The following is a 27,225-nucleotide window of genomic DNA, read 5'->3' as shown; positions in this document are numbered from 1 at the left end:
GTATTTGTACTGTCCTGCCATTTTAAAGCGGTAGTAAATCGCCAGAAAAATAAAAAAACAGTGGGCCCCCCCTGCAGGTTTAAGTCACAATGTACTAGTAAGCATTTTATACTAGCACATTATTACAGTTTAACCTGTACACTGAACCCTCCAGCGCGGCGCTGTCACATTTCCCTGGCCCTGCCATCTTCACCTGGCCTTCCTTCCTGGTTCCTGGGCTCCGGCTTCAAATGAATGACCATGGCCACGATGTCACTCCCGCACATGTGCGGGGTAGCCCTCAGCTCCGTCACAGTATGCCGTCTATTCAAAGTGCATGTGCCTTTGACGTCACCGGCTGCATGTTGTATAAATATCTCAGTGCAAGTTTAGGAGATATTCACTGTACCTACAGGTTTGCCTTTTTATAGGCTTACCTGTAGGTACAAGTTCAAAAGGGGAGTTTCATTTAACTTTAAGGCCTTAAGAAATGAGAGAGGCCATCAGTACGTCATTATTGATCAATTCTCAAATATACATACCATGGTTTGTATAAGCTATAACTTTCACATAAACCAATTAATTTACACTTATTGACTTTTTTTTTCACTGAAGACGTAGCAGAATACATTTTGGCTTCAATTTATGAAGACATTTGATTTCATGTTTTTATAACCGAAAGTAGAATATATTTTTTTAAAAAACAGTTTTAAAAAATTTGTGGTCTTTTTTTTGTTAATATCACAAAAAAAAAAACAATTACCACCAAAAGAAAGCTCTATTTGTGTGAAAAAATTGATAACCATTTCGTTAGCGTACAGTGTTGCATGACTGTGCAATTGCCAGTTAAAGTAGCACAGTGCTGATTAGTAAAAAATGCCCTGGTCATGAAGAGGGGAAAACCTTTCAGAGCTCAAGTGGTTAACAGTCACATATTTACTTGGAGTAACATTACGGAAGAACTTACAGCTATAACAAGCACCACACCTATTGTATATGGAATACACTTACACGTTCCTTCTAATGACTGAAACCGTTACAAGAAAAAATAAGTGTCACGTTCACTGGTTGATTTTCCATAATGTAGAACAAACACCGAAGTAGAGCTGCACAATTCTGGATAAAATGAGACTCACCATTTTTTTGCATGGAATAAAGATCACAATACTCTCACGATTCTTGGCGTATTCTCGTACGGGGTTTTCTAAGGTGGAGTCTAAGTAATTTTCTATTAAAAAATACTGATTTTAACTTGTAAGCAACACATGTCAGAAAAAGGCTTAGTCTTTAAGAAGTTAAACTGACCTCCTTTACAGACAGAAGTTCATTCCTTTGATCTAAAAGAACAAAATGATCCATTGTAAAGCATTATGTTAGTTATCTCGCAGCCTTAGCAATGTTAATAAACATTTGCCGGAGGCTCTTCTTTTTTTTTTTTTTTTTTTTCTTTTTTTGACAGCTATTAGTGAGCAGAGAACAGTTCTGTATGAATCGAGAAATTGCCGTTTAAGGATCATGATGCAGCTCTACACCTAGTGAATCACACTGAAAAAGACTGATGTTCGACACAAAAATTGCTGTATAAAAAGCTTGCCATTTGGAGTTCAAATCATTTGTGCACACAAAAAAATAAAATATCTATTTCTCTATCGTTCATTGACAGACGCTGCTTCATTACTACTTAGCCATTGGGATATGCTCCTCCCATCAAGAATAGGACACTAGGCAGGAAAAAGCTTTTTTCAGGCTTATTCACTGAAGGGTCAGGTTCCTCCTTTCCTGGTGAAGGTGCATTCTACTAGAGCGCTGAGTGCCTCTTGGGCTTTTCGCCATCAGGCGTCAGTGATGCAAGGCTGCAACTTGGTCGCCACTGTACACATTTACAAAATTCTACAAGGTACATGTGTTGGCATCTTCGGATGCCTTTTTTGGCCGCAAGATTTTGCAGGCTGCTGTTTAAAAAGAGATCTTTTTTTCTCTTTGAGAGTGTGTATTTTTTTCTAGGTGAGCTCCAGTTGTTCCTGGTTGAGCACCTTGCTACCTGGTTGGCTACGTTTAGCCTTTGGGGAATTGCGTTCTTCTTTGCATTGTTTTTCCCACCCCTCATGATACTGCTTTGGGAAGTCCCAATGGCTAAGAAGATATGAAGCTGTATCTGTCAATGAACAATAGAGAAATCTGGATTTTGACTTTCCATAAAATCCTTTTCTCTGAAGTTCATTGACAGACGCAGCACCTGCCCCTCTAATTATGAGTTGAATGGGGTTGTCTTCTAGACACTGCTTGCAATGAAACTAAGGGATGTAGCAGAGTGTGTAAGGTTATGCCTGCAGGGACAGCCCCAAAGGCGTGGTAAAAGCTTTTTCCTGCCTAGTGTCCTATTCCTGATGGGAGGAGCATAACCCAATGGCCAAGAAGATATGAAGCTGTGTCTGTCAATGAACTTCAGAGAAAAGGATTTTACAGTAAGTCAAAAATCCAGTTTTTAAATGGAGCTTGCTCTGATAGTAGTTGTAGGTGTAACTGTTGATTATTTTGCCTGTGATGCTTGATTAAGTGATAAACTCAAGAGATAAGCCAAAGGCAGAAATTAAAGCACATAGGGGTTAATAACATAACATGCGTTTCATCCTGTGCGTCTGAAATGTTAACTGCTAATGTAAAGGCTTTCTGATATTTTAGAAAATCTCTGCATTTAATCGCTAAGCATTCCCTTTTCTTCATACAAAGCTTAACCCTAGTTTAAATTAAATACACGTCCTTTGTGGAGCAGCAAAGCTTCTCTCTTTTGGTTCAGAACAACCAGTATATATTGTGTTATCTGGTCCAAACATAGACACATTCACATAAGACTGGCCTTATTCGCCAGTTTGCTTAAAATAAATAGTTAGGGATCCTGGGCAAAGTTATTGACCAAATATGATCATTGACACCCCCCCCCCCCTGCAAGTTATCCCCCTAATACTGGAAGGCATGTGATCTGGTATGGGTACAAGAATGAGAGCAACACATTAGCTGCCCACCCTCCTTTCCTGGCCACCCGGGCTGCATTAAGGATCTGTGTAGAATTTTGTTTTGTTTTTTTAATGTGCCCTTTAAAGGCATTGTAAAGGCAGAAGGTTTTTTTTTTTTTATCTTATTGCATTCGATGCATTAAGATAAAAAAGTCTTGTGTGTGTCAGCCCCCCCTAATACTTACCTGGGCCCATCTATATCCAGTGATGTTGCAGGAGTGTCTAAGCTGCCTGGGACTCCCCTCCTCATTGGCTGAGACAGCAGGGCGGCACAATTTGCTCCCGCTGCTGTCAATGAAAATCATATAGCCAATCAGGAGACCGAGGGATGGGTCGCAGCTCCGTGTCTGAATGGATACAGGGAGTTGTGACTCTGCTCGGGTGCCCCCATAGCATGCTGCTTGCTGTGGGGGCACTCAACAGGAGTGAGGGGCCAGGAGCACAGAAGAGGGACACGAGAAGAGGAGGATCCTGGCTGCTCTATGCAAATCCACTGTACAGAGCAGGAAAGTATAACATGTTTGTTTTTTAAAAAAAAAAAAAAAAAGAAATAGAGACTTTACAATCCATTTAAGCTGCAAGAAAAGACCCTACCCCCGCTGCACCCTTTTTTCTTTTCTTTTTTTTTTCTGCAATGGTACATGTACCCTATGGCAGTACCCTTTTTTAAACAATAGCTTGCCTATTAACCTTGAAAAAGACCAGAACAAATAGCAAGATTTTGCTCCTATAGATTTAAAGGGGTTCAACACTAAGTTTGGGGTTTGAAGACTTGCGCTGAGTTTGCTGAAACAAACCCAGCTAGTTTTTTTTTTTTTATTCCAATAATTTGTTATTGAGTTTCATAGAAAGATAGAAGTTGTACATCTGGGCAGCAAAACATTGGTGCTTTCAGTATAAAACATAGAAAACAACATATATTGCATAGAGTATATAACAACGGGTATTATATGAAGATCATGACCTGATGGCGAACATAATTGTTTTTAAACATTGAATGCGTTATCATAGGTAATTCTAAGGTAAGGGTATCCCCCCCCCCCCTTCAGACACCCCATTTGGGAACAAACTGTGTCATAGGGTAGAAGACGACAGCCAACCTCAGATTTATAAGTTTTGATTAGCTGCATAGACAGTTCAAATATTGGTTATACCTCATTCGGACCTTGCTAATATGGTCCAGGGTTTAGGGTCTCCATGACTGTCCCCGATGGGGCAGCCATTGAGACGAAAGTTGACAGTATGGGAGAGAAAAGGTAAGTAAAGAGCCTCGAAGGGGACGAAGTGAGTACAGAGAGAGACAAGAATTAGAATATAGTGTTCGACACCTACTGAAACCCAGCCAGGTTTACTGATCCCTAATGACAAGTATCAACTGCAAATTTGTGTAGGTGATGGAAATCCTAAAGCAAATCTGTGCTTTGACTTTGCTGGACAAAGCAACTGGTTCACATTATTGCTGACCCCTATATACCTTTCATTCCCCCCCCCCCCCACCTCTCCATTCGGTCAGTGGGAGCGAGGGAAGGTCTTGTGTCATAAGAAATTCACTGAAGTCGTGTTTCCCTTGGCTCCAGGCACTAAACACAGTAATGGGATTAAACAAACCTGTTCCCTTTCCCTCAACTGGCAAATCACAGTACAGGAAGTTTTGCATTTATCAGCAGTAACGCAGTGTCTAATAAACCTTCTAAAATAGTTCTACAGCTAATATTTTTCTTTATTACATCATCACCAACAGCAAAGTATATATGTCAGCAGTATTGATGTAAAAAGAGGGGAATTTTTCGCGCTAGAGCCCAGGTGGAAAGAAAGCTGCTGGCAACCTACTCAGGTAAAAAGTATCACAGCATAGGGAACAACAGAGTGCAGCGCTTAACAATTTACAGTGCTCAAAAGAGAAGTAATGCAATATGGCTCAAACGTAAGCACTATATATAAAAGAGCTGTTGTGTACAATAGATAAAAATGAAACAAATTCATGAAACATATGTAACATTAAAATCCTGTTTGTGTAGAAATTAATAAACTTAAAAAACTTCTTTCAGATACATGTAACAATAAAGTCCTTATCATGAGATTGTGAGTAGTGGTTTCAAGTGTAATGGAGGCCAAAAGTGGGGAAACAGTTCTTTTAAATAGATGCCATTAGATAGATTCTTTTAAATAGATGTCACCAAGTTGTCATAAAAAAAGAGGAATGCAAGAGATGTCTAGACACCCAGAGAAAGGTCTCCCCACCATAGCGGGAGGCTTACCAGGAGCTTTTGACCCCAAAAGGTGGTCAACACAATCCTTGGTGGGTACAATCGTTCGTTACTGACTCCAACTGTGGTCACACGTTTCTTTAAAAGAGCCTCCTAAAATTCCTGTCAACCAAAGAAAGCTGCTTCCAGACCAGCACCTGATGGCCCCTAAAGGTCTCATGTGATGAAACGCGTAGGTCGCATGAGGTACCATGCATGCGTGGCCCGATCGCGACCATTTTGGAATCTGGCGACCAGAGTTGGTTTCTGCTCAGTGCATTGTACATGCTTGATTGCTGCCAATATTTGTAACTGAAATATATTTATAAATAAATAGTTTAAATGTTGAAATGGGATTTCACTATGGTCAGCTTCTCTGTTCTATCCTTATGTGTAGTATGACAGAGGAGGCTATCGAGCTGGTCTGGAAACAGCTTATGTAGTGCTCACGTTTGAGCCATATTGCACAAATTATTTTTTTGAGCACTTTAATTTAAGCGCTGCACTATTTTGTTACTAGGCCATATTGATGTAACCTGGGAGCGGCTATCTGCAGCCTCCAAGCTCTTTACAATTCAATGACCGGTAGCTGGCGGCCGCAGTTATCTATGGATGTCCGCACACTTTGTGGGCTCAGTATGTAAATCATAGGAAAGAGAGATCTTCATTACTGCTATAACTGAAAGTTAAAGAATGTAAGAACTGTTAAGAGATTTATCATTTTATTTCATGCAGGTATGCAGGAGAAATACTTGATGAAGATGTTTATCACAACAGAGACCTGGTAAATAATCGCCCTTTACAAGCACTTGTTGCTGGTCTAAAGGCCTATAGCACGTGGGAGAATTTGTCATGTCTACAGGACTGTCGGGAGTGCACTGGTGGAATGGTGAGTTTTATATCAGCCTTGAACGGTTCAAAATGAATGATAGATTCTCTCAGTTGCATATTGTCATATTTGATTATTTGTAAAACAAAAGGAAATTTCTCATTCATTAACAGACAGCTCCTGATATTCTTAACCATTGGGCTATACTGCCCCCTACAGGAGTAGGACACTAGTCAGAAAAAAGTTTGGCTACGCCTATGGGCAGTCCCAGGGGATATACTCCCTCTCTCTGCTATAGGTACTCAGTTTTTTTCTGCCTAGTTAGGATTAAGGACCTAGTTCAGTGAGGGCTAACCTTTGAACCCCAGATGTTTTGGAACTACATTTCCCATGAAGCTCATGCACTCTGCAGTGTATCATGGGCATCATGGGAAATGTAGTTCCAAAACATCTGGGGTGCCACGGTTTGCCATCACTGACCTAGTACCTTGCTGGAATCTCTGGTCCTGACAATTTATTCTTTTTAGATAGAAAATGTTTTTCTCCTGGATTTTTCCTGTGAGATCTATAATCAACTGCTGAACTGGGCGACGGGTTGAATAATCAATATCCATTGGTCACCCCAGTCTGGCCAGCGAGCGCGCGCCAAACTCAGCTCCGTGCTGGGTCAGCCGCGACATAGCCCCACTGGATGGGGGCTGGCCTGCGAGTTAAATGCCTCGAGATGGCGCATATGACCTGGTCTCGGCCCGAGTCGCAGCGTTCCACCTGGCTGACAGCCCCCCATTTTGATGGCGAGGGGTTCTGTCTTTAGCGGTTCCCACCTGGCTCCTGGTATGGTGAGTAGCTGTCCCTCCTCTCCCTGGAGGGTTTTGGGGTGAACGTGGGCCCCTCCTTGGGACAGTCAATCCCCCGGGTTCCCCTTCTTGCTGCAGGCATCCGCTTGCTGAGTCCCCTCATCCTGCCCCCCTTCCACATAAGCTGGGGCTGTTTGGGTGGTCTGGTCACTTTCCTGGGGTGGGGGCAGGGCGCTGACTGGCGATGGGGGCTGGGGGGTTGCTCCGCCGGCGACTGAATGATTGACTGTGCTGGGGGGGGGGGGTTGTACCTGGTGGGTGCCCCTGCCAGGGCCTTCTGTCCTGCCTTGATCTATTCTTGAGGCCTTTTCCCCCAATCCTGAGTCCCTGTATGCCTCGTAGTGCAGCTATTTTTTGTAGCCTGTGTGTTCTATACACTGCAGCCATGTTTGTGTAGTCCGGGGGCCATTTCACTGTGGTTTGCCATTGAAAATAGCAGCAGCCATGACAGTGGAGCCCTGTGGGTGGCGATTTCAGCAGTGGAAGCCCCTCCTCATCCCCTGGTGCTGACTCCCGGATGATTTTACTTCCCGATCACCGCACGTGTAGTGCAGATTATCCTGGTGGCTGCAGGTGCTTGTCTTTGCAGGTGGTGTGTCTGGATTATAACCCCCCCCCCCCCCCCTCTGCTGAGGATTGCATGGTGTTTTGTGCCTGGTGTCCAGGTGGTGCTGCCAGTGCAGTGGGGGTTGTCACTTAGCAGTGTTTTACACTTTTTGTGGGGTCCCCCTGGTGACTCATGGAGTCTTTTGCACTCTTTTCCCCCCTGATCCCCTCTCTGAGGCTGTGGAGCCCTCTGGGTCCCAACCATCCATCCATGCATTGATGGTGGTCCTGGAGTCCTTTGTGTCCTGGGTGGAGGTGGCTTGCGGTTGACGGGCTAGCAAACCATGCCCCCCACCTCCCCCTGCCTCATCTGTTTTATCAGATCCTGAATCTGATTCAGCCGCCGCAGATGTGGCTCATCCTGCTGGGTCTGCAACAACGCGCCTGGAATCCTCTGATTGTGAGGATGATTCCTTCACGTCTGCAACCGCACATGAAGAGGCGCTGGTGGATGCACTGATTTGTATCTATGCGTGAGACCCTGAAGATGGAGGATGCAGCTAAAGCTGCGACTGAGGTGCAGGTACCCTTTGGCACTCACAGGGCATCCAGAGTGGCAAAGGTGTTTCATTTCCCTGCCTATTTTGACAGAATTTTCGTTAAAGAGTGGGTATGACCAAAGCATCCCCGTGGGGTCCCTAAGCACTTTACTAAGCGTTAGCCCTATGTGGAGTCCCTTCTTAAGAAGTGGACTGTGTCACCGGTGGTGGAACATCCGGTTTCCAGAATAAACAAGGCAACTATGATTCCGGTTAAAGAGTCCCCAGCCTTTAAGGATTCGGCTGACTGGAAGGTGGAGGCTGTGGCCCGCCATATATTCACTCTGGCTGGTTCAGCAATGAGGCCAGAATTCACCATTGCCCTAGTGTCACAAACTCTAACTGAGTGGGCTAAGCTCTTACGCTATGACCTGGAGGGGGAACAGCTCCCCCCTGCTTTTGCCGAGCTGGCGGACCAGCTGGTCCAGGGGCTGCAGTTTATCTGTGATGCTTCTTTGGATACTGCTCCTCCGATGGCTCACCTCTCTGTTTTGGCAGTGGTCCTTGACTGATCTTCCGTTCCAAGGAGATCGCTTGTTTGGAGCTACCCTGGATTACATTATTAAAGGTTAAACAGGGAGGAAGAGTACTTTTCTTCTCCAGACTACCTTGGACAAGGAACCTCGTCATAGACGTGGGCCTTCCTTCTTAGCTCATAAAAAGTTATTTCGCCCCTCAGGGTTGACTGACAAGGGCTTGAAGCCTTTCAGTGCCTTTTCAGGAGTATCCAAATGAACCTGGTCTGGCAAGCCAAGATCAGGCTTCCCCAGACCTGTAGTCAAGGCTCCTTCAGCATGAAGGTGCGCCCTCACCCGTATCATGGGTGGGGGACGTCTTTGCTGGTTTCCAGACCCATGGACTTCCCTAATGCAAGACAAGTGGGTCTACGAAGTAATTTGGTCCGGCTACATGATCGAGTTTCGCTCTTGTCCCCCTGCAAGGTTTTTTCCTTCCAACTTGTGCCTGTCCCCAGGCTGCTTACAGGGCCTGTTTCGGGCGATACAAGACCTGTTTCTTCAAGGAGTGTTTGTCCCGGTTCCGACTTCGGAATGTTTTCAGGTTTTTTACTCAAACCTGTTCACAGTCCCCAGAAAGGAAGGCAAAGTGTGTCCAATCCTGGACCTCAACGCACTAAATTGCTTTGTGCGGGTACAAAAGTTCAGAATGGAGTCCATTTGAATGGTGGTGGCATCCCTGTCCAAGGGAATTTACTCCCCTCTATCGATATCAAGGATTCCTACTTTCACATTCCAATATGTGCCAGTTGCCAGCGTTTTCTCCGCTTTGCTGTGGGAGAGGAGCATTATCAGTTTGTGGCGTTACCGTTTGGTCTCGTCTGTGCTCCTCGGGTCTTCACAAAAGTGTTAGCCCCGGTGCTTGCCTTGCTACGCCAATGGAGGATCACAGTACTGGGCTACTTGGACGATCTCTTTCTGCGAGTGGAGTCTCCATCTGCTCTGGTGGTCAACCTGGAGATCACAATACGGAGTTCGACTATTCTGCATTTTCAGATGTCTGCTCTGGTTCCATCCACAAAGCTGGACTATATGGGCCTGACTCTGGACTTTGCCCTAGCCAGAGTGCTCCTTCCTCTGGACGAACTCCAGAAATTGCAGGCTGCAATTTGTATCCTGCTGTCCAACAGATGATCATCCCTCCGGACTTGCATGCGGGTGCTGGGCCTGATGAAGTTTACCTTCGAGTCCGTTCAGTTTGCACAGTTCCATACGAGGTCCCTGCAAAGGGAGATTCTGACCAAATGGGACAAGACTCCCCAGTCTCTGGAATACCAGATCCAGCTGAGTTGGGGAACGAGGGATTCCCTGATATGGTGACTTCTTCGTTCTCCGGCGCTTCGGCTGGGCAAATCCTTTTTTCTTTTGTATTGGACAGTAGTCACCACAGATGCCAGCCTGCCCGGCTGGGGAGGTGTCCTCTGCAAGCATTGTGCTCTGGGGATCTGGACGGTGGAAGAGATCATACTACCGATCATTGTCTTAGAACTCTGAGCAATCAGACTGTGTCTGGATCTTTGGACAGATCGTCTTCAGGGCTGTCCAGTGCGCATTTAATCAGACAATGCCATGGCCTTGGCTTATGTCAATCATCAAGGGGGCGCAAAAAGTGTCCTAGCGGCTCTGGAGGTAGCAGGTGTTCTAAGGTGGGCAGAACGGTTAGTTCCAGCTCTCTCCACCGTACACATTCCCGGGGTGGAAAATTGGCAGGCGGATTATCTCAGTCGGCAGGCGTTGGACCACAGGAAATAGTCCCTTCATCTGGAGGTGTTTCATCAGCTTTGTCTCTGGTGGGGCACTCCCGAGGTGTATCTGTTGGCTTTTCAGAAACCGAAAGGTGCAGAGATTTGTGGCTCCTTCACAGACGTACTGGTTGCCCCGTAGGGGTCAGTATCATTTAATTTCAAGCTTCTGCCTAGACTTCTCTGCAGAATCAAAGGGAGAAGGAATTCCGGCCATCTTGGTGGCTCCGGACTGGCCTAGCCAGGCTTGGTACGCCGATCTGGTGAGGCTGGTCGCCGAAGTTCCTTGGAAGCTTCCTCTCAGGGAGGATCTGCTGTCCCAAGGACCGATCTTCTATCCCGCTTTACAGTCGCTGGCTTTGACGGCTTGGCTGTTGAACGCTAGATGCAGAAGGATAGCGGTTTTTCTGAGTCGGTGAAGCATACACTGGTAAAAGCTAGAAAATCTACTTCTAGGAAGATCTACGATCGTATGACGCCCCTGTCCATTGTTCCTCCCAAAGGTTGTCTCTGATTTTCATTTGAATGAAGGCATTGTGTTGCCTTCCTGTGTCCCAGACCAAAAAATCTGAAGGACATTGCCTTGCATGCCATGGATGTGGTCTGGGCAATTAGGGTATACCTGGCAGCTACAGAGTTTTCCAGGAAGGCGGACTCCCTATTTGTGCTCACAGATGGGCCTCGTAAAGGGTTGTCCGCTTCCTCTCCGACCATTTTCAGATGGATCAACCAGACCATGATTCAGGTCTATTCCATCAAGGGTCAGGTTCCTCCTTTCCCTGTTAAGGCACACTCTACTTAGGAGCTTAGTACCTCCTGGGCCTTCCGTCATCAGGCGTCAGTGACGCAGATTTGCAAGGCAGCCACCTGGTCGTCAGTGCACACTTTCACAAAGTTTTATAAAGTAGATGTGTTGGCATCTGTGGATGCTTGTTTTGGCCGCAAGGTTTTGCAGGCTGCTGTTGAGAGGACCTAATCCTCTTTGAGGGTGTATTGTTTTTTTTTTTCAGGTGGACTCCAGTTGTTTTGGTTGAGCTTCTGTTGCCTGGTTGGCTGTTTAGCCTTGGGAATTATTTTGCTGTTCCCACCCCTCATGTTTAACACTGCTTTGGGACGTTCCAATGGTTACGAATATCGGGAGCTGTGTCCGTCAATCAACAAAAGAGAAAATGGGATTTTTGACTTACCATAAAATCCATTTCTCTGAAGTCTATTGACGGACACTGCACCCATCCCTCTGTGGAGTTGTATTCTTCTGACACTGCTTGTAACAAAACTGAATACCTATAGCAGAGAGAGGGAGTATATCCCCTGGGACTGCCCATAGGTGTAGCCAGACCTTTTTTCTGCCTAGTGACCTACTCCTGTAGGGGGCAGTATAACCCAATGGTTAAGAATATCGGGAGCTGTGTCCATCAATGAACATCAGAGAACTGGATTTTACTGTAAGTCAAAAATCAAATTTTTTAATTTATATGCAAATCACCTATTTTCATGGGGTTCCTCTGTATAGTACCATGGCTTCCCAGCAAGCAACAGTTGGACTATCCTCCCAATTAGTGGAATGCTTGCAAAAGTGTTATGGTTTTTGTAGGGTGTTACTATATTTTAAAGTCCTGTACTCCTGCAAAACAAGGTTTTATATTAAACCAATGCTTTTTTTTTTTCTTAAAACAATTCTATTTTTCTCTATGGTTCATTGACGGATGCAGTCCTCTGATCCATATCAGTAGGGTGATACTGCCCCCTACAGGAGTAGGACACTAGGCAGAAAAAACGTTCTGGCTACGCCCTCTCTCTTCCTGCATAGGATGTCAGTTTTAATCTGCCTAGTAAGGACCTAGTTCCTTGCTGGGTATCTTTGGTCCTGGCATTTAAGTATTTTTTTTATGTAGAATTTTTTTAGCCAGCCTTTTTCTCCGGAATTTTTTCCTGTGAGATCTTCAAGCAACTATGCCGAACTGGGCGGGCGATGGGCTGGATATCTAGATTCAGTGGTCACCCCAGTCTGGCCAGCGAGCGCGTGCAGGCCTTAGCTCAGTGCTGGGTCAGCCGCGACATACTGGACGTGGACTGGCCTCAGAAGTTAAACGTCTCACCAGGTCCCATACGACAGGGTCCAGGCCTATGTTGCAGCGTTCCTATTTGGCCGTCATCCTCCACACTTCGGTGGAGAGGGGTCCTGTCAGGAGATGGCGCCCGCCTGTGTTCCTGGTACTGTGAGTAAACGTCCCCCCCCCCCTCTTCCCTGGGGGATTTTGGGGTGGATGCGGGCCCCTCCCTGGGATGGTCGGACCCTCGCACTCCTGGGTTTCCCTCTGTCCTGTTGTGCTCCCCCCCACATGGGGGACTGTTTGGGCCTACTTGGGGTTCGGACTTAGTTTGAAGGCCACACGGGGGGCCGGGGAGTGCGCTGTCCGTGGCGCTCAGTCGATCGTGCGGTGGGGGGGCCTCGGTGAGGCTGGCAGGGGGTCCCCCTGTGGGTCCTGGTTACCGCGTTCCCACGCGGGGCTGCCATTTTTTTGTAGCCTCGTCTGCTTCTATGATGGCGGCCATCTTGGTACACCCGTTTTCGGCCATTTTGCGGTGGATTCTTTGCTGTGAAGGCTGGTGGGTGTGCCTGGAGGCGTTTTTTGGTGGGAGGAGCCCATCCCTTCACCCCGGGCAGCTTCCTGGCTCACTTCCTTTCACTGAGCCGTTGCTGAGACCTCCCTAATCCGATTGCTTATCTGGGGACAGTGGGCTACTGTGGGTAGTCTCTCTCTCCCTGTGGGGGTTCATTAGCTCGTGCCTGACCTTTTGGAGGGGCGCTGTAGCACTGTGGGGCCGCTCTTTTAAAAAACAAATGTCATTTTTTTTGCAAATTTTGCTGGCGGGTTCTTCTGGTTCAGTATGGACCCTGCCGGCCATGTGTCCCCACCTGACCCCCTCACGGAGGCCGCAGGGCCTTCCAGTTCTCCACTGTCCATCAATGCATTTTCAGCGGTTCGAGAAGCATTTGGGTCCAGGGTGGAGGTGGCCTTGAGAGAGCGAGGTGCGCTGAATCGTTTCCCCACCTACCCCTGCCTCATGTGATGTCTCGGATTCTCAGTCTGACTCAGCTGCCACAGACGGGGGCCTTCCTGCTGGGTCTGTTACCTCGCACCCTGCCTCCTCGGATAAGGAGGATGACATTTCTACTTCCCCTGCTGCGCATGATACAGGCGCTGGTGGTTGCACTGGTTGTTTCGGTGTGTGACACCCTGCAATTTGGAGGATGCAGCGGCGCCTGCGCCTGGGGCACAGGTGGCATCTGGCACTCACATGCCATCCGGAGCAGCTTGTTTGCTAGCATGCTCATGAAGAATGGGATCGTCTGTGACGTTCCCGTGGGGTGTCTAAGCGGCTGCTAGACGTTACCCTTTTGAGGAGTCTCTAGTAAGTGGGCTGTTCCAGATGGACCTACTGGTCTCTAGGCTGAAGAAGATTACCGTTGTTCCAGTGGAGGAATCCCCATCCTTTAAGGACCCGGGGGATAGGATGGTGCGGACTGTGACCCGCGATCTGTACTCCCTGGTGGGGTCTGCACTGGAAACAGTATTTATGATTGCCATTGCAACGCAGACTCTGCCTGATGGGTGGAGTTCCTCCTGCCCTGGGGGAGCTGTTGGACCAGCTGGCGCATGCCGCGCTGGACACGGCTCCTTTATTGGGTCACCTGTCAGTTTTGGCGGTGGTTGAGCGGAGTATAAACTTCTAAGACGGCCTTAATGGATCTCCCTTTTGAGGGGGATCGCCTGTTTGGGGCTGCCCTGGATGACATTGTGTAAGGGTCTCATGGGAGGAAGAGTGCCTTTCTTCCACAGGCTAACAAGGGTAAGGGCCTTCATCGCAGACGGGTTCCCTCCTTTTTCGGCTCACATACAGTTTCTTCGTCCCTTGGGGACAGTCGATGTGGCAAAGTCCTTAAAGACTTCCTCGGGTGGTTCCAAACGACCCTGGTCTGGCAAACAATAGATCGCTTTTTTCAAGACCTGCGGAGAGGCCTACTTGGCCTAAATGTGTGTCCTCACCCATATATGGGGTGGGGGTGGGGGGGACGTCCTTGCCGGTTCTAGGACCTGCGGCTGGCCCAGTTCCCAGGCAGCTGGGTTCAGGATGTTATGCGGTTCAGTAGCAAGATCGAGTTTCGATTTGTTTTTTCCTGGTAAGGTTTTCCCTTCCAATGTACGGCTGTACCCGGATCGCTTACAGGCGCTCTATGGGGCAGTTCAGGCTCGGGTCAAGGCTTGGTATCAGTTCGCACAATGGTGGCTTCCCTACATTAGGGGGATTCCTGGCCTCCATAGACATCAAAGATGCCTACCTTCACATCCTGTTTTGTGCAGGACACCAACGGATTCTCAGTTATTGCTGTGGGGAAGGATCTCTATCGGTTTGTGTCATTGCCCCTTGGTTTTGCTTCTACTCCTCGGGTCTTCACAAGGTGTTGGCTACGGTCCTGGTGCTGTTGCGGCAGCGGGTTGTATCGGTCCTGGGTTCCTAGCCGATCTGCTTCTCCATGTGGAGTCCCCTACGGTGCTGACGACTAATTTGGAAGTCACCATGAGCACTCTGGAGGAGTTTGGGTGGGTTCTGAACCTTCAGAAGTCCTCCCTGGTCCATTCCATGAGACTGGACTCTCTGGGCCTGACTTTGGACTCGTCCTCAGTCAGGGTGTTTATCCCTCAAGGGAAAAAACTCTTGGAACTTCAGACATGGTCGTCCCTTCGGACCCGCATGCAAGTTCTGGGACTGATGGTGTTGTCTTTCAGACGGTCCCTTTCGCTCAATCTCGAGGATCCCTCAGAAGGCAATCCTTATCAAATGGGACTAGACTCCATACTCTCTGGACACTCGGATCTGGCTGAACCAGGTATCTTGATCTGGAATCCTTCCTTCCCTTTTTACTGGACAATTGTCACCGCGGATGCAAGCTTTTCCAGGTGGGGAGGAGTCCTCGGCAGGTTCTCTGCTTAGGGAGTTTGGTCCCTGAAAGATCCAGGTTACCGATCGATGTCCTGGAGCTTAGAGCGGTCTGGCTTTGCCTAGTTCACTGGACCAGGCACCTGCGGCTTTCCATTGTGCATTCTTCGGACTATGCCACGACCGTGGCTTATGTCATTCACTAGGGGGGCACCATGGGTGTCCTTGCTGTCTTGGAAGTGACAGGCATTCTTCGTTGGGCAGAGCGCCTTGTTCCAGCTCTCTCCGCTGTTCCCTTTCCAGGTGTGGAAAATTGGCTGATGGATTGCATCAGTCTACAGGTCTTAGATGCACTCCTGCCATGGATCTGTTGGCGTTGCATCTACAGGATAGTGCATAGGTTTGTGGCCCGCTCCCGGGACCCACTGGCAGATGCATTGGTGGCACCATGGGTTCTGTTGTACGCAAGAAATTATGCTAAGTTCAACATGAATGATGCTGAGAAGTTTGGCATGGTCACCTGTGCAAGGATGACGCCGGCATAGTTGTGTGTGAGCAAACGCGGATGGGACAAGGTCAGCTGCTGTCTGCCTTTCCTCCTCTCAAGTTGCTGCCAAGACTTCTTCACAGGATAGAGGCGGAAGGGATTCCGGTCATTCTCGTGGCTCCCGACTTGCCTCACCGAGCTTGGTATGCCGACCAGGTTAGACTAGCCGCAGGTGCTTCTTGGAAACTTCCTCTCAGGGAGGATTTATTGTCTCCAGGGCCAATCTTGTGTGAGTCTCTTTGGGATCGCTCTTACTCGGTGACCCGGATCTTTGTTCTCCTTCAACGGGGAGTTGATCGAAAGTTGGCCTTGAGTACTATTAAGGATCAGGTTTTCGGCCTGGCAATTTTCTTCCAAAGGCTTTTTGCTGCCCGTTCCCTGGTGCGTAACTTCTTCCAGGGGGTACGACACTTGGTACTTCCGGTGCGACCTCTGTCGCCAACTGGGGACCTTGATTTGGTGCAGTTGGTTCTTCAAGACCCTCCTTTTGCAAGTATTCGGGGGTTATCCCCTGCCTACCTTATAACAGAAGGTGGCCTTCTTGGTTGCTGTCACTCTGCGCGCAGAGTGTCAGCACTGGCGACATTGTCCTGTCGTTCTCCCTATATATTGATTCATGGAGACAAGTGGTACTCCGTCTGGATCCGTCCTTCCCTCCGAAGGTGGTTTCTAGTGTTCACTTGACCGAGGACATTGTATTACCGTCTCGGTGCCCTAAGCCCAAACATCCTAAGGTTTATGCATTGCATTCTCTAGATGTAGTTCGGGCACTCAAGGTGTACTTGGCGACTACTGAGTCTTTTCGTGAGTCAGGTTCACTCTCTGTACTCATGGATGGCCCTGAAACAGGGCTGCCTGCGTCTGCTGCGACTGTTTTCAGATGGATCAGACAGACGGTGGTGCAGGCTTATTTAATTGATGATCAGGTACTACCTTTCCTTATTTCAGCGCATTCTACTCGGGTGCCTAGTGCTTTCTGGGCTTTTCGCCATATAGGCATCTGTGCTTTAGGTTGCAAGACGGCTACTTGGTCGTCTCTTCACACCTTTACCAAATTTTATAGGGTGGCTGTGCTGGCATCTGCAGATGCCTCTTTTGACCGCAAAATTTTGCTGGCTGCTTTCTGGAGGGCTTTTGGCCTTCCTTGAGGGTGTTTACTGTTTGTACATCCCTACTGATATGGATCAGAGGACTGCGTCCATCAATGAACGATAGAGAAAACTGGATTTTTGACTTACCATAAAATCCTATACTCTTAAGTTCATTGACGGACGCAGTACCCACCCCTCTATTTGGAGTTGGGTTGGTGTTACTTTTCTGAAACTGCTTTGATAAAAAACTGACATCCTATGCAGGAAGAGAGAGGGTGTACCCTCTGGGACTGCCCATAGTCGTAGCCAGAACTTTTTTTCTGCCTAGTGTCCTACTCCTGTAGGGGGCAGTATAACCCTACTGATATGGATCAGTGGACTGTGTCCGTCAATGAACATAAGAGAAAAGGATTTTACGGTAAGTCAAAAATCCAGTTATTCAGCCTCCATTAACCACTTTACCACCGGAGGATTTTGCTGTCTTCCGTCCAGGCCACTTTTTGCGATTCGGCACTGTGCGACTTTAACTGACAATTGCGCGGTCGTGCGACGCCGTACCCAAACGAAATTTACGTCCTTTTTTCCCCACAAACAGAGCTTTCTTTTGGTGGTATTTGATCACCTGTGCGATTTTTACTTTTTGCGCTATAAACAAAAAAATAGCGTTTATTTTGAAAAAATAACAATATTTTTCACATTTTTTTATATGAAATTCCCCCCCAAAAAAATGGAAAAATCAAATTTTTTTAAAATTTTTGGCCAATTTGTTTTATGCTACCTATGTTTAGTAAAAAAAATCGCAATAAGCGTATTTTGATTGGTTTGCGCAAAAGTTATTGCGTTTACTAACTAAGGGAAAGATTTCTGTCATTTTTGGTGGTTTTTTTTTAACGCGTAATGGCGGTGATCTGCGATTTTTTTTTTTTTGCGGGACTGCGACATTGCGGCGGACAGATCGGACCCTTGACTGACATTTTTGACACTTTTGGGGGTACCAGTGACATTTCTACAGTAATCAGTGCTATATATATGCACTGTTACTGTAAAAATGACACTGGCAGGGAAGGGGTTAATTTTATTGGAGAGGGAGGGGTTAATGTATGCCTGGTGCTTACTGACGTGTGGGGGGGGAGGTGACTGTGTGACAGAAGGACAGATCGGATGTCCAGCTATGCTGAACACTCCGATCTGTCAGTCCCTGTCACTATGGAGATCCGCCCGCTGTGTTTACACACAGCGGGCGGATCTCCAGACTCGATCCCCGCTGCTCCTCCGCTGGCCCGACTCCCGCTGTGAATGAACACAGCGGGAGCGAGCCTCCGGCGGCGCGCGAGCGCCGCCCACAAGGGGCGGAGTCCAGCGACGTAGGTCTACGTCGCTGGGCGGGATCGCAGCACTTTGCCGCAGTAGCCTCAATGTAAGCGGGGCTAAAGTGGTTAAAACAGAATAGTAGCCTCACCATTTATATATACTAAATTACTAGGAAAAATGTCTATACCTGCACCTATGTGTCCCAAGTGGTGTGCAGATGCTGCAGTAGGACTCTGGAAGCTCTTTGACCTCTGCCTTTATCTGTTCTAGCTCTGTGAGGCTGGCCATACACGGGTTGAATTAAGAAAGAATATTCTTTCAAAAATCTTATCTAAGAATTTTCGTTTTCACGCTATTAGTGGGCTGCAGCAACGACCGATTTTCGTGCGGCCATGGAATTTGAGTGATCAGGCATGTTAGAAGTTTTTTGAAAAATAAACGATTTTCCAATCAATGATGGGGGAATCCTGCGAGAAATTTAATCGAAAAAGAAATGTGCATGAGTGCAAGAAAAGAAAATTCCCAGCCACAAAAATTATTTTCTGTAACAACATGAGGTGAAATTAAAGGCTTGGTTGGTCGAATTTTGAAATCAATGGTGGCACCATCAGATTTCAAAAGCGCTAAATGTCTGATTTTCAAAAGAAAATGTATTCAGAATTTAACCCATGTAAGGCCTGCATTACTCAGGTCATGGGCTTTCTTCCCCCTGCTACCGTGTACTTCAGAACACTTAACTTTTTGTAAAAGTAGCAGTGCATGGTGCTGTATAGTTTTTAATATTTATTTTAAGCTCCACTCTTTCACGCATGCAGCCCGTGGGCCGTAGGTTGGACACCCCTGCTTTAATGAATAGAGACAGCTGGTGGTCTAATTTTCCACATCATGTACACAGTCCTGCATTCAGGGTCTCTTTTTGTAACAGTGTTTTTGCTCCTGGTAGATTCTTCTTCTTGTGCTCCTTGGTAAAACTTGTCAGCTGTGAAGCGATATACCAATACTAAACAAAAGACTGTCTCAACCTAGAAATCATTTTAGTTTTTTTAATTCATCTGTCCCATTCAGCATATGTTCATCTGTCCCATTCAGCTTATGTGTTCACAGATCCTATGTGGAAGAGAACATAGTACCCTGTGTGAAAGGACCCTAAAAGATTAGTCTCCTGTATTTACAATATTTGCAAGATTTATTTTTTTTTCTCTGGTCTTACATGCTTTGAGCTATGTTTTATACCCTTTCCTTTTCATCTTGAAGATTCACATTAAATCAATAAATAAGGGTATTTTTGGATGGCAAAGTAAAGGTTACCTAGGAAACTCTTTTAGGCTTCTTGCATTTTGTGTCAGCTTCTAGTACCTTTTAGGCCTCATGCACACAGGGCGTTTTTGCAGCTGCTTTTAGGAGCATCAGATTGTTTTTTTTGCAGCTTAAAAACGCCCCTCCATGTTATGCCACCCAGACATTTGAAGCTGTAAGTGGCATAGGTGTTTTCGAGCTGCAAGAATAAACCCTGGACCAGTGCATTCTGAGGACTGGTGTTACAGCTGTAAAAATGTCTGACTGCTAAACATTGCGTAACGTTGCTTATACAGCGTTAAACGTGAAAATCAATGGTTCCCTGTGGGAGCCAATCGGTTTGAATGGAAATCGCATCATGATGATCCAACCTGTGGTCCGACTTGCGCTCTGAGGATCTTGAGGGGAAACTCCACACCAAAATGGAAAAAAAAACGGCATGGGGTCTCCCCAAAATCCATACCAGACCCTTATCCGAGCATACAGCCTGGCAGGTCAGGAAAGGGGAGAGGACACACGAGAGGCCCCACCCCCTCCTGGACAATACCAGGCCACGTGCCCTCAACATGGGGAGAGGGTGCTTTGGGGCAGGGGGTCTCTGCACCCCCCCACCCCAAAGCATCATGCCCCCATGTTGATGGGGACAAGGGCCTCTTACCGACAACCCTGGGCGGTGGTTATGGGGGTCTGCGGGCAGGGGGCTTATCAGAATCTGGACGCCCCCTGTAACAAGGGGGCCCCCCCCAGATCCAGGCCCCCCTATGTGAATGGGTATGGGGTACATTGTACCTCTACCCATTCACCCCAATAAAGGCAATGTAGTGTAAATAATGACAAAAGATGGTTTTGAGAAGTCCTTTATTAAAAATCTTCCTCCGATCTTCTCCCTCCGGTCTTCTCCCTCCGGTCTTCTCCCTCCGGTCTTCTCCCTCCGGTCTTCTCCCTCCGGTCTTCTCCCTCCGGTCTTCTCCCTCCGGTCTTCTCCCTCCGGTCTTCTCCCTCTTGTCTTCTCCCTCTTGTCTTCTCCCTCTTGTCTTCTCCCTCTTGTCTTCTCCCTCTTGTCTTCTCCCTCTTGTCTTCTCCCTCTTGTCTTCTCCCTCCGGTCTTCTCCCTCAGGTCTTCTTCCTCCGGTCTTTTTTTTGCTAGGATACATGAGGCTCCATAAGAGTGCAATCATGTAAACCTTATTACAAACATTTACATGTGTATAGTGTAAAATGCAGTCCTGACACAAGACATCGGACACAGATTTTTTTTTTTTTACATTTGATTTAAACGCAGCACAAGTTTACTGATTTTTAAGTAACTGTGTGCTTGGTCCCATAGAAAATGTGTAAATGAGCCCTCTGCACAGATAAAATCACTGCATTTCTACACCCATGTGCATGAGACCTTAGTGATTCATTTTTTTTTTGTCGGCTTCTGGCTTACTTACTTCCATAGTCTTATAATGCAAAATGTTGAGTCAAGAGTTTTTAATAGGACATTTTGTGGATTGCTATTGGCTTTTAGGTGGAAAGATTGGAACTTGTTCATTAGTTTCAGCATCTTTAACACTGCTGTGAAAGTGTGAAAATATTAAGCTTGGTAAAAAGTTATAAGCAAGAAAAGATGTAAACCATAATAAAGTATTGCTCTGTGTGTCCTAATTATCAATGATCATGAACTCCGAATGTTTAAAAAAAAAAAATATATATATATTCTTCAACAATGTGCATCAAAAGGCGACGCCGCCAATACATCCAATACATAGAGTGCCTTGAAAAAGTATTCATACCTATTGAAATTTTCCACATTTTGCCATGCCACAACCAAAGAGGTAAATGTATTTTATTGGGATTTTATGTCATAGACCAACACAAAGTGGCAAATAATTGTGAATTGGAAGGAAAATGATAAATGGTTTTCAAGATTCTTTTACAAATATCTGAAAAGTGTGGCGTGCATTTGTTTTTTAGCTCCCATGAGTCAATACTTTGTAGAACCACATTTCGCTGGAATTACCCAAAAAGACTTGCAGCTGTATGTCTCTACCAGCTTTGCACCTCTAAACAGTGAAATTTTTGCCCATTCTTTTTTTGCAGAATAGCTCAAGCTCTGTCAGATTGGATGGAGAGCATCTATGAACAGCAATTTTTAAGTTATGCCACAGATTCATAATCAGATTTAGGTCTGGACTTTGACTGGGCCATTCTAACACATGCTTTTATCTAAACCATTTCATTGGTGATACTCCGCCCCAGTCTCAAGTCTTTTGCAGACTCCATCAGGTTTTCTTTCAGAATGGTCCTGTATTTGGCTCCATCCATTTTCCCATAAATTTTAACCATCTTCCCTGTCCCTGCTGAAGAAAAGCAGGCCCAAACCATGATGCTGCCACCACCATATTTGACAGTGGGGATGGTGTGTTCAGGGTGATGAGCTGTGTTGCTTTTACGCCAAACATAACGTTTTGCATTGTTGCCAAAAAGTTTGATTTTGGTTTCATCCGACCAGAGCACCTTCTTCCACATGTTTGGTGTGTCTCCCAGGTGGCTTGTGGCAAACTTTAAACGACACTTTTTATGGATATCTTTAAGTAATGGCTTTCTTCTTGCCACTCTTCCATAAAGGCCAGATTTGTGCAGTATACGACTGATTGTTGTCCTATGGACAGAGTCTCCCACCTCAGCTGTAGATCTCTGCAGTTCATCCAGAGTGATCATGGGCCTCTTGGCTGCATCTCTGATCAGTCTTCTCCTTGTATGAGCTGAAAGTTTAGAGGGACGGCCAGGTCTTCGTAGATTTGCAGTGGTCTCCTTCCTTCCATTTCAATGTTATCGCTTGCACAGTGCTCCTTGGGATGTTTAAAGCTTGGGAAATCTTTTTGTATCCAAATCCGGCTTTAAACTTCTCCACAACAGTATCTCAGACCTGCCTGGTGTGTTTCTTGTTCTTCATGATGCTCTCTGCACTTTAAACTGACCTATGAGATTATCACAGTGCAGGTACATTTATATGGAGACATGATTACACACAGGTGGATTCTATTTATCATCATTAGTCATTTAGGTCAACATTGGATCATTCAGAGATCCTCACTGAACTTCTGGAGAGAATTTGCTGCACTGAAAGTAAAGGGGCTGAAAAATTTTGCACGCCCAATTTTTCAGTTTTCTATTTGTTCACAAAGTTTGAAATATCCAATAAATTTCGTTCCACTTCATGATTGTGTCCCACTTGTTGTTGATTCTTCACAAAAAATTACAGTTTTATATCTTTATGTTTGAAGCCTGAAATGTGGCAAAAGGTCGCAAAGTTCAAGGGGGCCGAATACTTTCGCAAGGCACTGTACATCTTTCTTCTGTTGATCACAGATCAAACTTGGGAACTTCTCAAGGCATAGTCCCAAAAGAGTGGCATAACAGCTAGATATAAAGCCTTTGGTTGAGCTAAATTGTTGCATAAGAGAAAAGACTGGGGTAGGGGAGTGCTCTATGTTCTCCAATGACTTCTGGGCCGATATAGCGTTTTTCAACTGCATATAGTAGAATAGCATATTTGTGGGAATACCAAATCTATTCTGTAATTTTGTAAATAATAATAATACACCATTGTCAAAGATATGTTGGAGATGTGTCACTCCCAAGGCGCGCCACCTGGCTGCATACTGTAATTTAATGAGTTCAGGATAGGTATAATTATCCCAAATCAGGCTGGTGGTGTCACGTTTTTGATTATTTTTTTATTTATTATTCTGAATTAATGAATATTGATAATTTTCACGCACAGCACTTTATTAAGGTTTACTTATATCATACACTTGGTATTTGGTGGTTAATTAGTGCATCTGTGAGATTTTTTTTTTTTTAAGATTTTGACAGTAAGCGCAGATTTATTTGTTTTTATTTTAATAAAAAGAAGATGTTTAGGCACATTGACCAGCGTCCTTAGAAAGCTTTTAACCTCCTTGAGCTTTATTGTTGCACTCTGAAACTTTGTCAATGCTTTCTTGCTATTACAACCAATTATAATTCAAAAACACATCTAAAATTTCTTAGAATGTCAGCACAGACTATGAAAAATAGAACTGCAAAACTGTCCGAAGCGGTGTTCAGCCACAAACCTCATATTTATCACACACAATATTATTACAAAACATCCAGTGTGCACTTGTGAAAATTAGATCGATTATTTTCATTTTGTGGTCTTATTTGACATTTGACAGCATAAAATAAGGAGTATTGTATGTTAAATGTAAATCATCTGATAACTACAAGAATCGCCCTTATTATAATGATCAAAATTAAAACAATGTTTCTATTTTCTGTCCGTTTATCTGAGATTAGTGGAGTTAAGCAGACAGACATTAAGTGAAGGAACTCTTTTTTTTTTTTTTTTTTCCCCTCAATCCATTCGAAGTGGATTTCAAAATCTGTTCATAACAAAGCAGCAATTACCTAATACAGCCATATCTCTGCTGCCCCTTATGAAAGGGAATAATCTTTTAATATTTATATATGACAAATATAGAATTTAAATTAGAATTTGAACTCACAGCCACTAGAGCGCTTTATTATGCCCTCTACTGTGAGGAGGATTTAGATTCTTTTTCATAGTGGATGGAAGAGCTCTCTGTTTATGACTGGCACAAGTGTTGAATTGCATCATTGTGAGGTCATTGTGATGACGTGCATGTGTGTAAAAAATCACAGATTGTGATGCTTAGGTCAATTGTATGTGAGCACTTATTGCTGGCCTGTTATTCTGACATGAGTAAAAAAAAAAAAAAAAAATGTTTTGTTTCAGTATTTGTTATTAGCTCATTAAGCTGGGGATTTAGGACAAACTGTGCACAGAAGTTGACCAGTTTTAATGATCTATAGCCTGACAAAAAGTGCTAACCTAAGGCAGGCCATAGATGATGCAATTTTCTTTCTTGCAACCCTTGGTTGCAAGAAAGAAAATAGCTTGATTCCCCTATCAGCACAGTCAGTGTTGATGAGGGAAACCTTCCCGTGGAGCTTCTGTCTTCTCCCGGAAGGTGGGTTCAGGGAGTCACCCCTGCCGGGAGGTTACCCTGGTTATTGTTAGCCGCTATAACCGCTGGCAATAATTGCATCTCGAATGTCCCACATGCTGGCTGTATGTCAATTGATGGATCGACTTTGGTATAATCAGTCTGCCCATAGATGGTTCGATTCTCGGCCGGTCCTTGCTGACTTGCCTTATATTTGAACTATCTATGGCTGGCTTAAGCTCCTCACAGGATAATAAAAACCATAAAGTTTCAGATGGTTCTTTTATTCAAAAATATCCTGAATGCCAGAGTGCTGGGAAAGTAAACATTCCTCTTTCAGAACACATATACATGACAGCACTCAGTGCCTGATCTTGCTATCTCGAGGTTCTAGCACTGACAGGTGGGGGTGGAGAAGTCTGCCTACGTTTAAGCAAATATCTACTTTCAAAAAGTCTGCATCTGCGTAGGAAATTCTGGGGACATCGGTGGGTGTACTCATAATGTTCTGTACTCACCCTGAAGATAATATATAATATCCGCTTTTAATCTAGTAATTGTCTAAATTCTCCATTATCATTGTAATGCTCCACAGGATTATCCCCCTAAAAGCTGTAGATGAGTAATGAGAACCAGTATATTTTGCCAGTCTCCAGAGTTGACAACATGCAAACCAAACCAAAATAGATGTCTGTCCATTGCGTGACGTAAAAATATAGTTCTGCACATGATTATATGATTATGCTCGGGTTTTGCAGAGCTAGGACATGTTACAAACAGATGTGAGCACGAAGACCCAGCCAACACAAACAGTTCAAGAAACGCTATGAGACTCTGCTCAGATTTCAGAATAGTGCAGGCCTCTGTCATTTCTAATCCTCATTAGCTGCTAGATAAAATCAAGCTGTTTTACAGAGAGTGTTTATATATATATATATATATATATATATATATATATGTATATATAGATATATATATATATATATATCTATATATACGGTGTATATATATATATATATATATATATATATATACGGTATATATATATATATATATATATATATATAATATATAAAAATATAGAGGTAGAGAAAGGGTAGTTGATAAATACAGTGTACTTGTAAAAGCTCATTTTACAGTATATTAAAGTAAATCATTTGATTTATCAGCAATATTTTTATATATTTTTGACCATGTATATCATCATGCAGATAGGGCAGGAGGTGGTAAGCCCAACTATATGGTACCCCCAAAGGCAGGGTACTGGTGTAGTGTATGCAGTGCAAGTATATTACACCAGGATGTGCTATAATGCTGTACATAACCATCCATGTGATACTGCATAAGAGAATAGATTTGAAATATTCATGGTTGTAAATATGCCTGTTTATAGTCCGAGGACAAAAAAAAAAAAAAAACAGGAACTGATGGCAGGTGTGTAAATGGGGAGAAAACGAGAGCCATAGCTTTACTTTCAGGAAGTCCAGAGTTTTAGCAGTTCAGCGTCGGGTAACCTGCCAAGATTATAATAGGTGTGACAAATCAGGGTCAGGTAAGCTGGTTTAGTATTGTAATGTTTCAGTAAAAATAGTGATGTAAACCCTAAGTGAATAATACTTGGTTTGCAAATATTTTTTTTTTTTTAAGTGGCACTAAACTCTCTCAATCAACATTAACTATTTTTAAAAAGGTTGTAACTAGGTTGTCTAAAGAAGATGAAAAAGAAAAGAAAAATATCCTGTTCCCTTATAGCAGGTTAAACAGCAGTTTGTTTAATCTGTCCCTCTCTATGCTGTAAAAAACCTGGTTGATCGTGCCTGTTCCAGTGTCCCCCTTGGTGTGCTGACCACAGTAATCATGACTGCTGATCCATGATTACTATGGTTCAAAGTGATTTCTCAACCAAAAAACAAGCCTGCATTAAATAGCTTTTCTCTATCATTCAGAGACAGACGCAGCTCCACCATCTTTAGACCAATGGGCTATGCTCCTCCCACAAGGAATAGGCACTAGGCAGGAAAAAAGTTTAACCACGCCTATGGGGCTGTCCTTGCAGGCATAACCCCACATGCTCTGCTATCAGCATCAGTTTGTTTATGCCTAGTGTTATGCCCTGTACACACTATCAGATTATCTGAAGACTTTTGTCTGCAGACTTACCAAAACCATATAATATGAGGTCAAACCTAAACACTTTCAAATTGTTTGCAATCTGGCAGGCCCTTGCACTACATAGAAAAGGTAAATCTGAAGACAAAAGTCTTCAGATAATCTGATAGTGTGTACAGGGCATTAGAAATGGGACCTAGCTCCCTGCTTAGCTGTTAATAGGGAAATTTGTATTTTTAAAAAGTTAGATCCCGAAGGACCAATATCCAGAGGAACTACAAGCAGCAGCGGGCTTTGGTTTCACACTGGATAATCTAGATCCTTAAGGTCTCCCAGCCTGGCCAGCGAGTGTGGGCAGGTTATAGTCTGGAACTAGGCCTTGCCACGACAGTGCCATGATGGATGGGGACGAGCATGCGAGTGGACAAGTCTCGCTGGGATGCGATCGACCTGGAATGCCCTAAATCGCAGCATACCCCCCTGGCTGGCAGCACCCCCACCCCGAGTGGGAGGTGGACTGTTTGGAGTGGCACCCACCTGGTACGGTGGCACCTGGTATGGTGAGTAATACTGGCCCCGCAATCCTCTGGCGGTCTCAGGG

General features: G+C 45.1%; 1 protein-coding gene across 1 annotated transcript in view; it reads left to right on the top strand.

The window, feature by feature from the left end:
- Positions 1-27,225, top strand: part of ACOXL (acyl-CoA oxidase like) — a 687,302-nt gene that overhangs the window by 370,255 nt on the left and 289,822 nt on the right. The window contains exon 12 of the mRNA XM_082249749.1: positions 5,975-6,128. Within this exon, the coding sequence (XP_082105875.1) occupies positions 5,975-6,128 (154 nt within the window). The remainder of the gene's footprint in view (positions 1-5,974; positions 6,129-27,225) is intronic.

The sequence above is a fragment of the Pelophylax lessonae genome (assembly GCF_965119305.1).
Source record: "Pelophylax lessonae genome assembly, chromosome: 3".
In the NCBI taxonomy this organism is placed as follows: Eukaryota; Metazoa; Chordata; class Amphibia; order Anura; family Ranidae; genus Pelophylax; species Pelophylax lessonae.
Note: the sequence above shows the minus strand (reverse complement) of the source record. Positions and strands in the feature narration are given on the sequence as shown.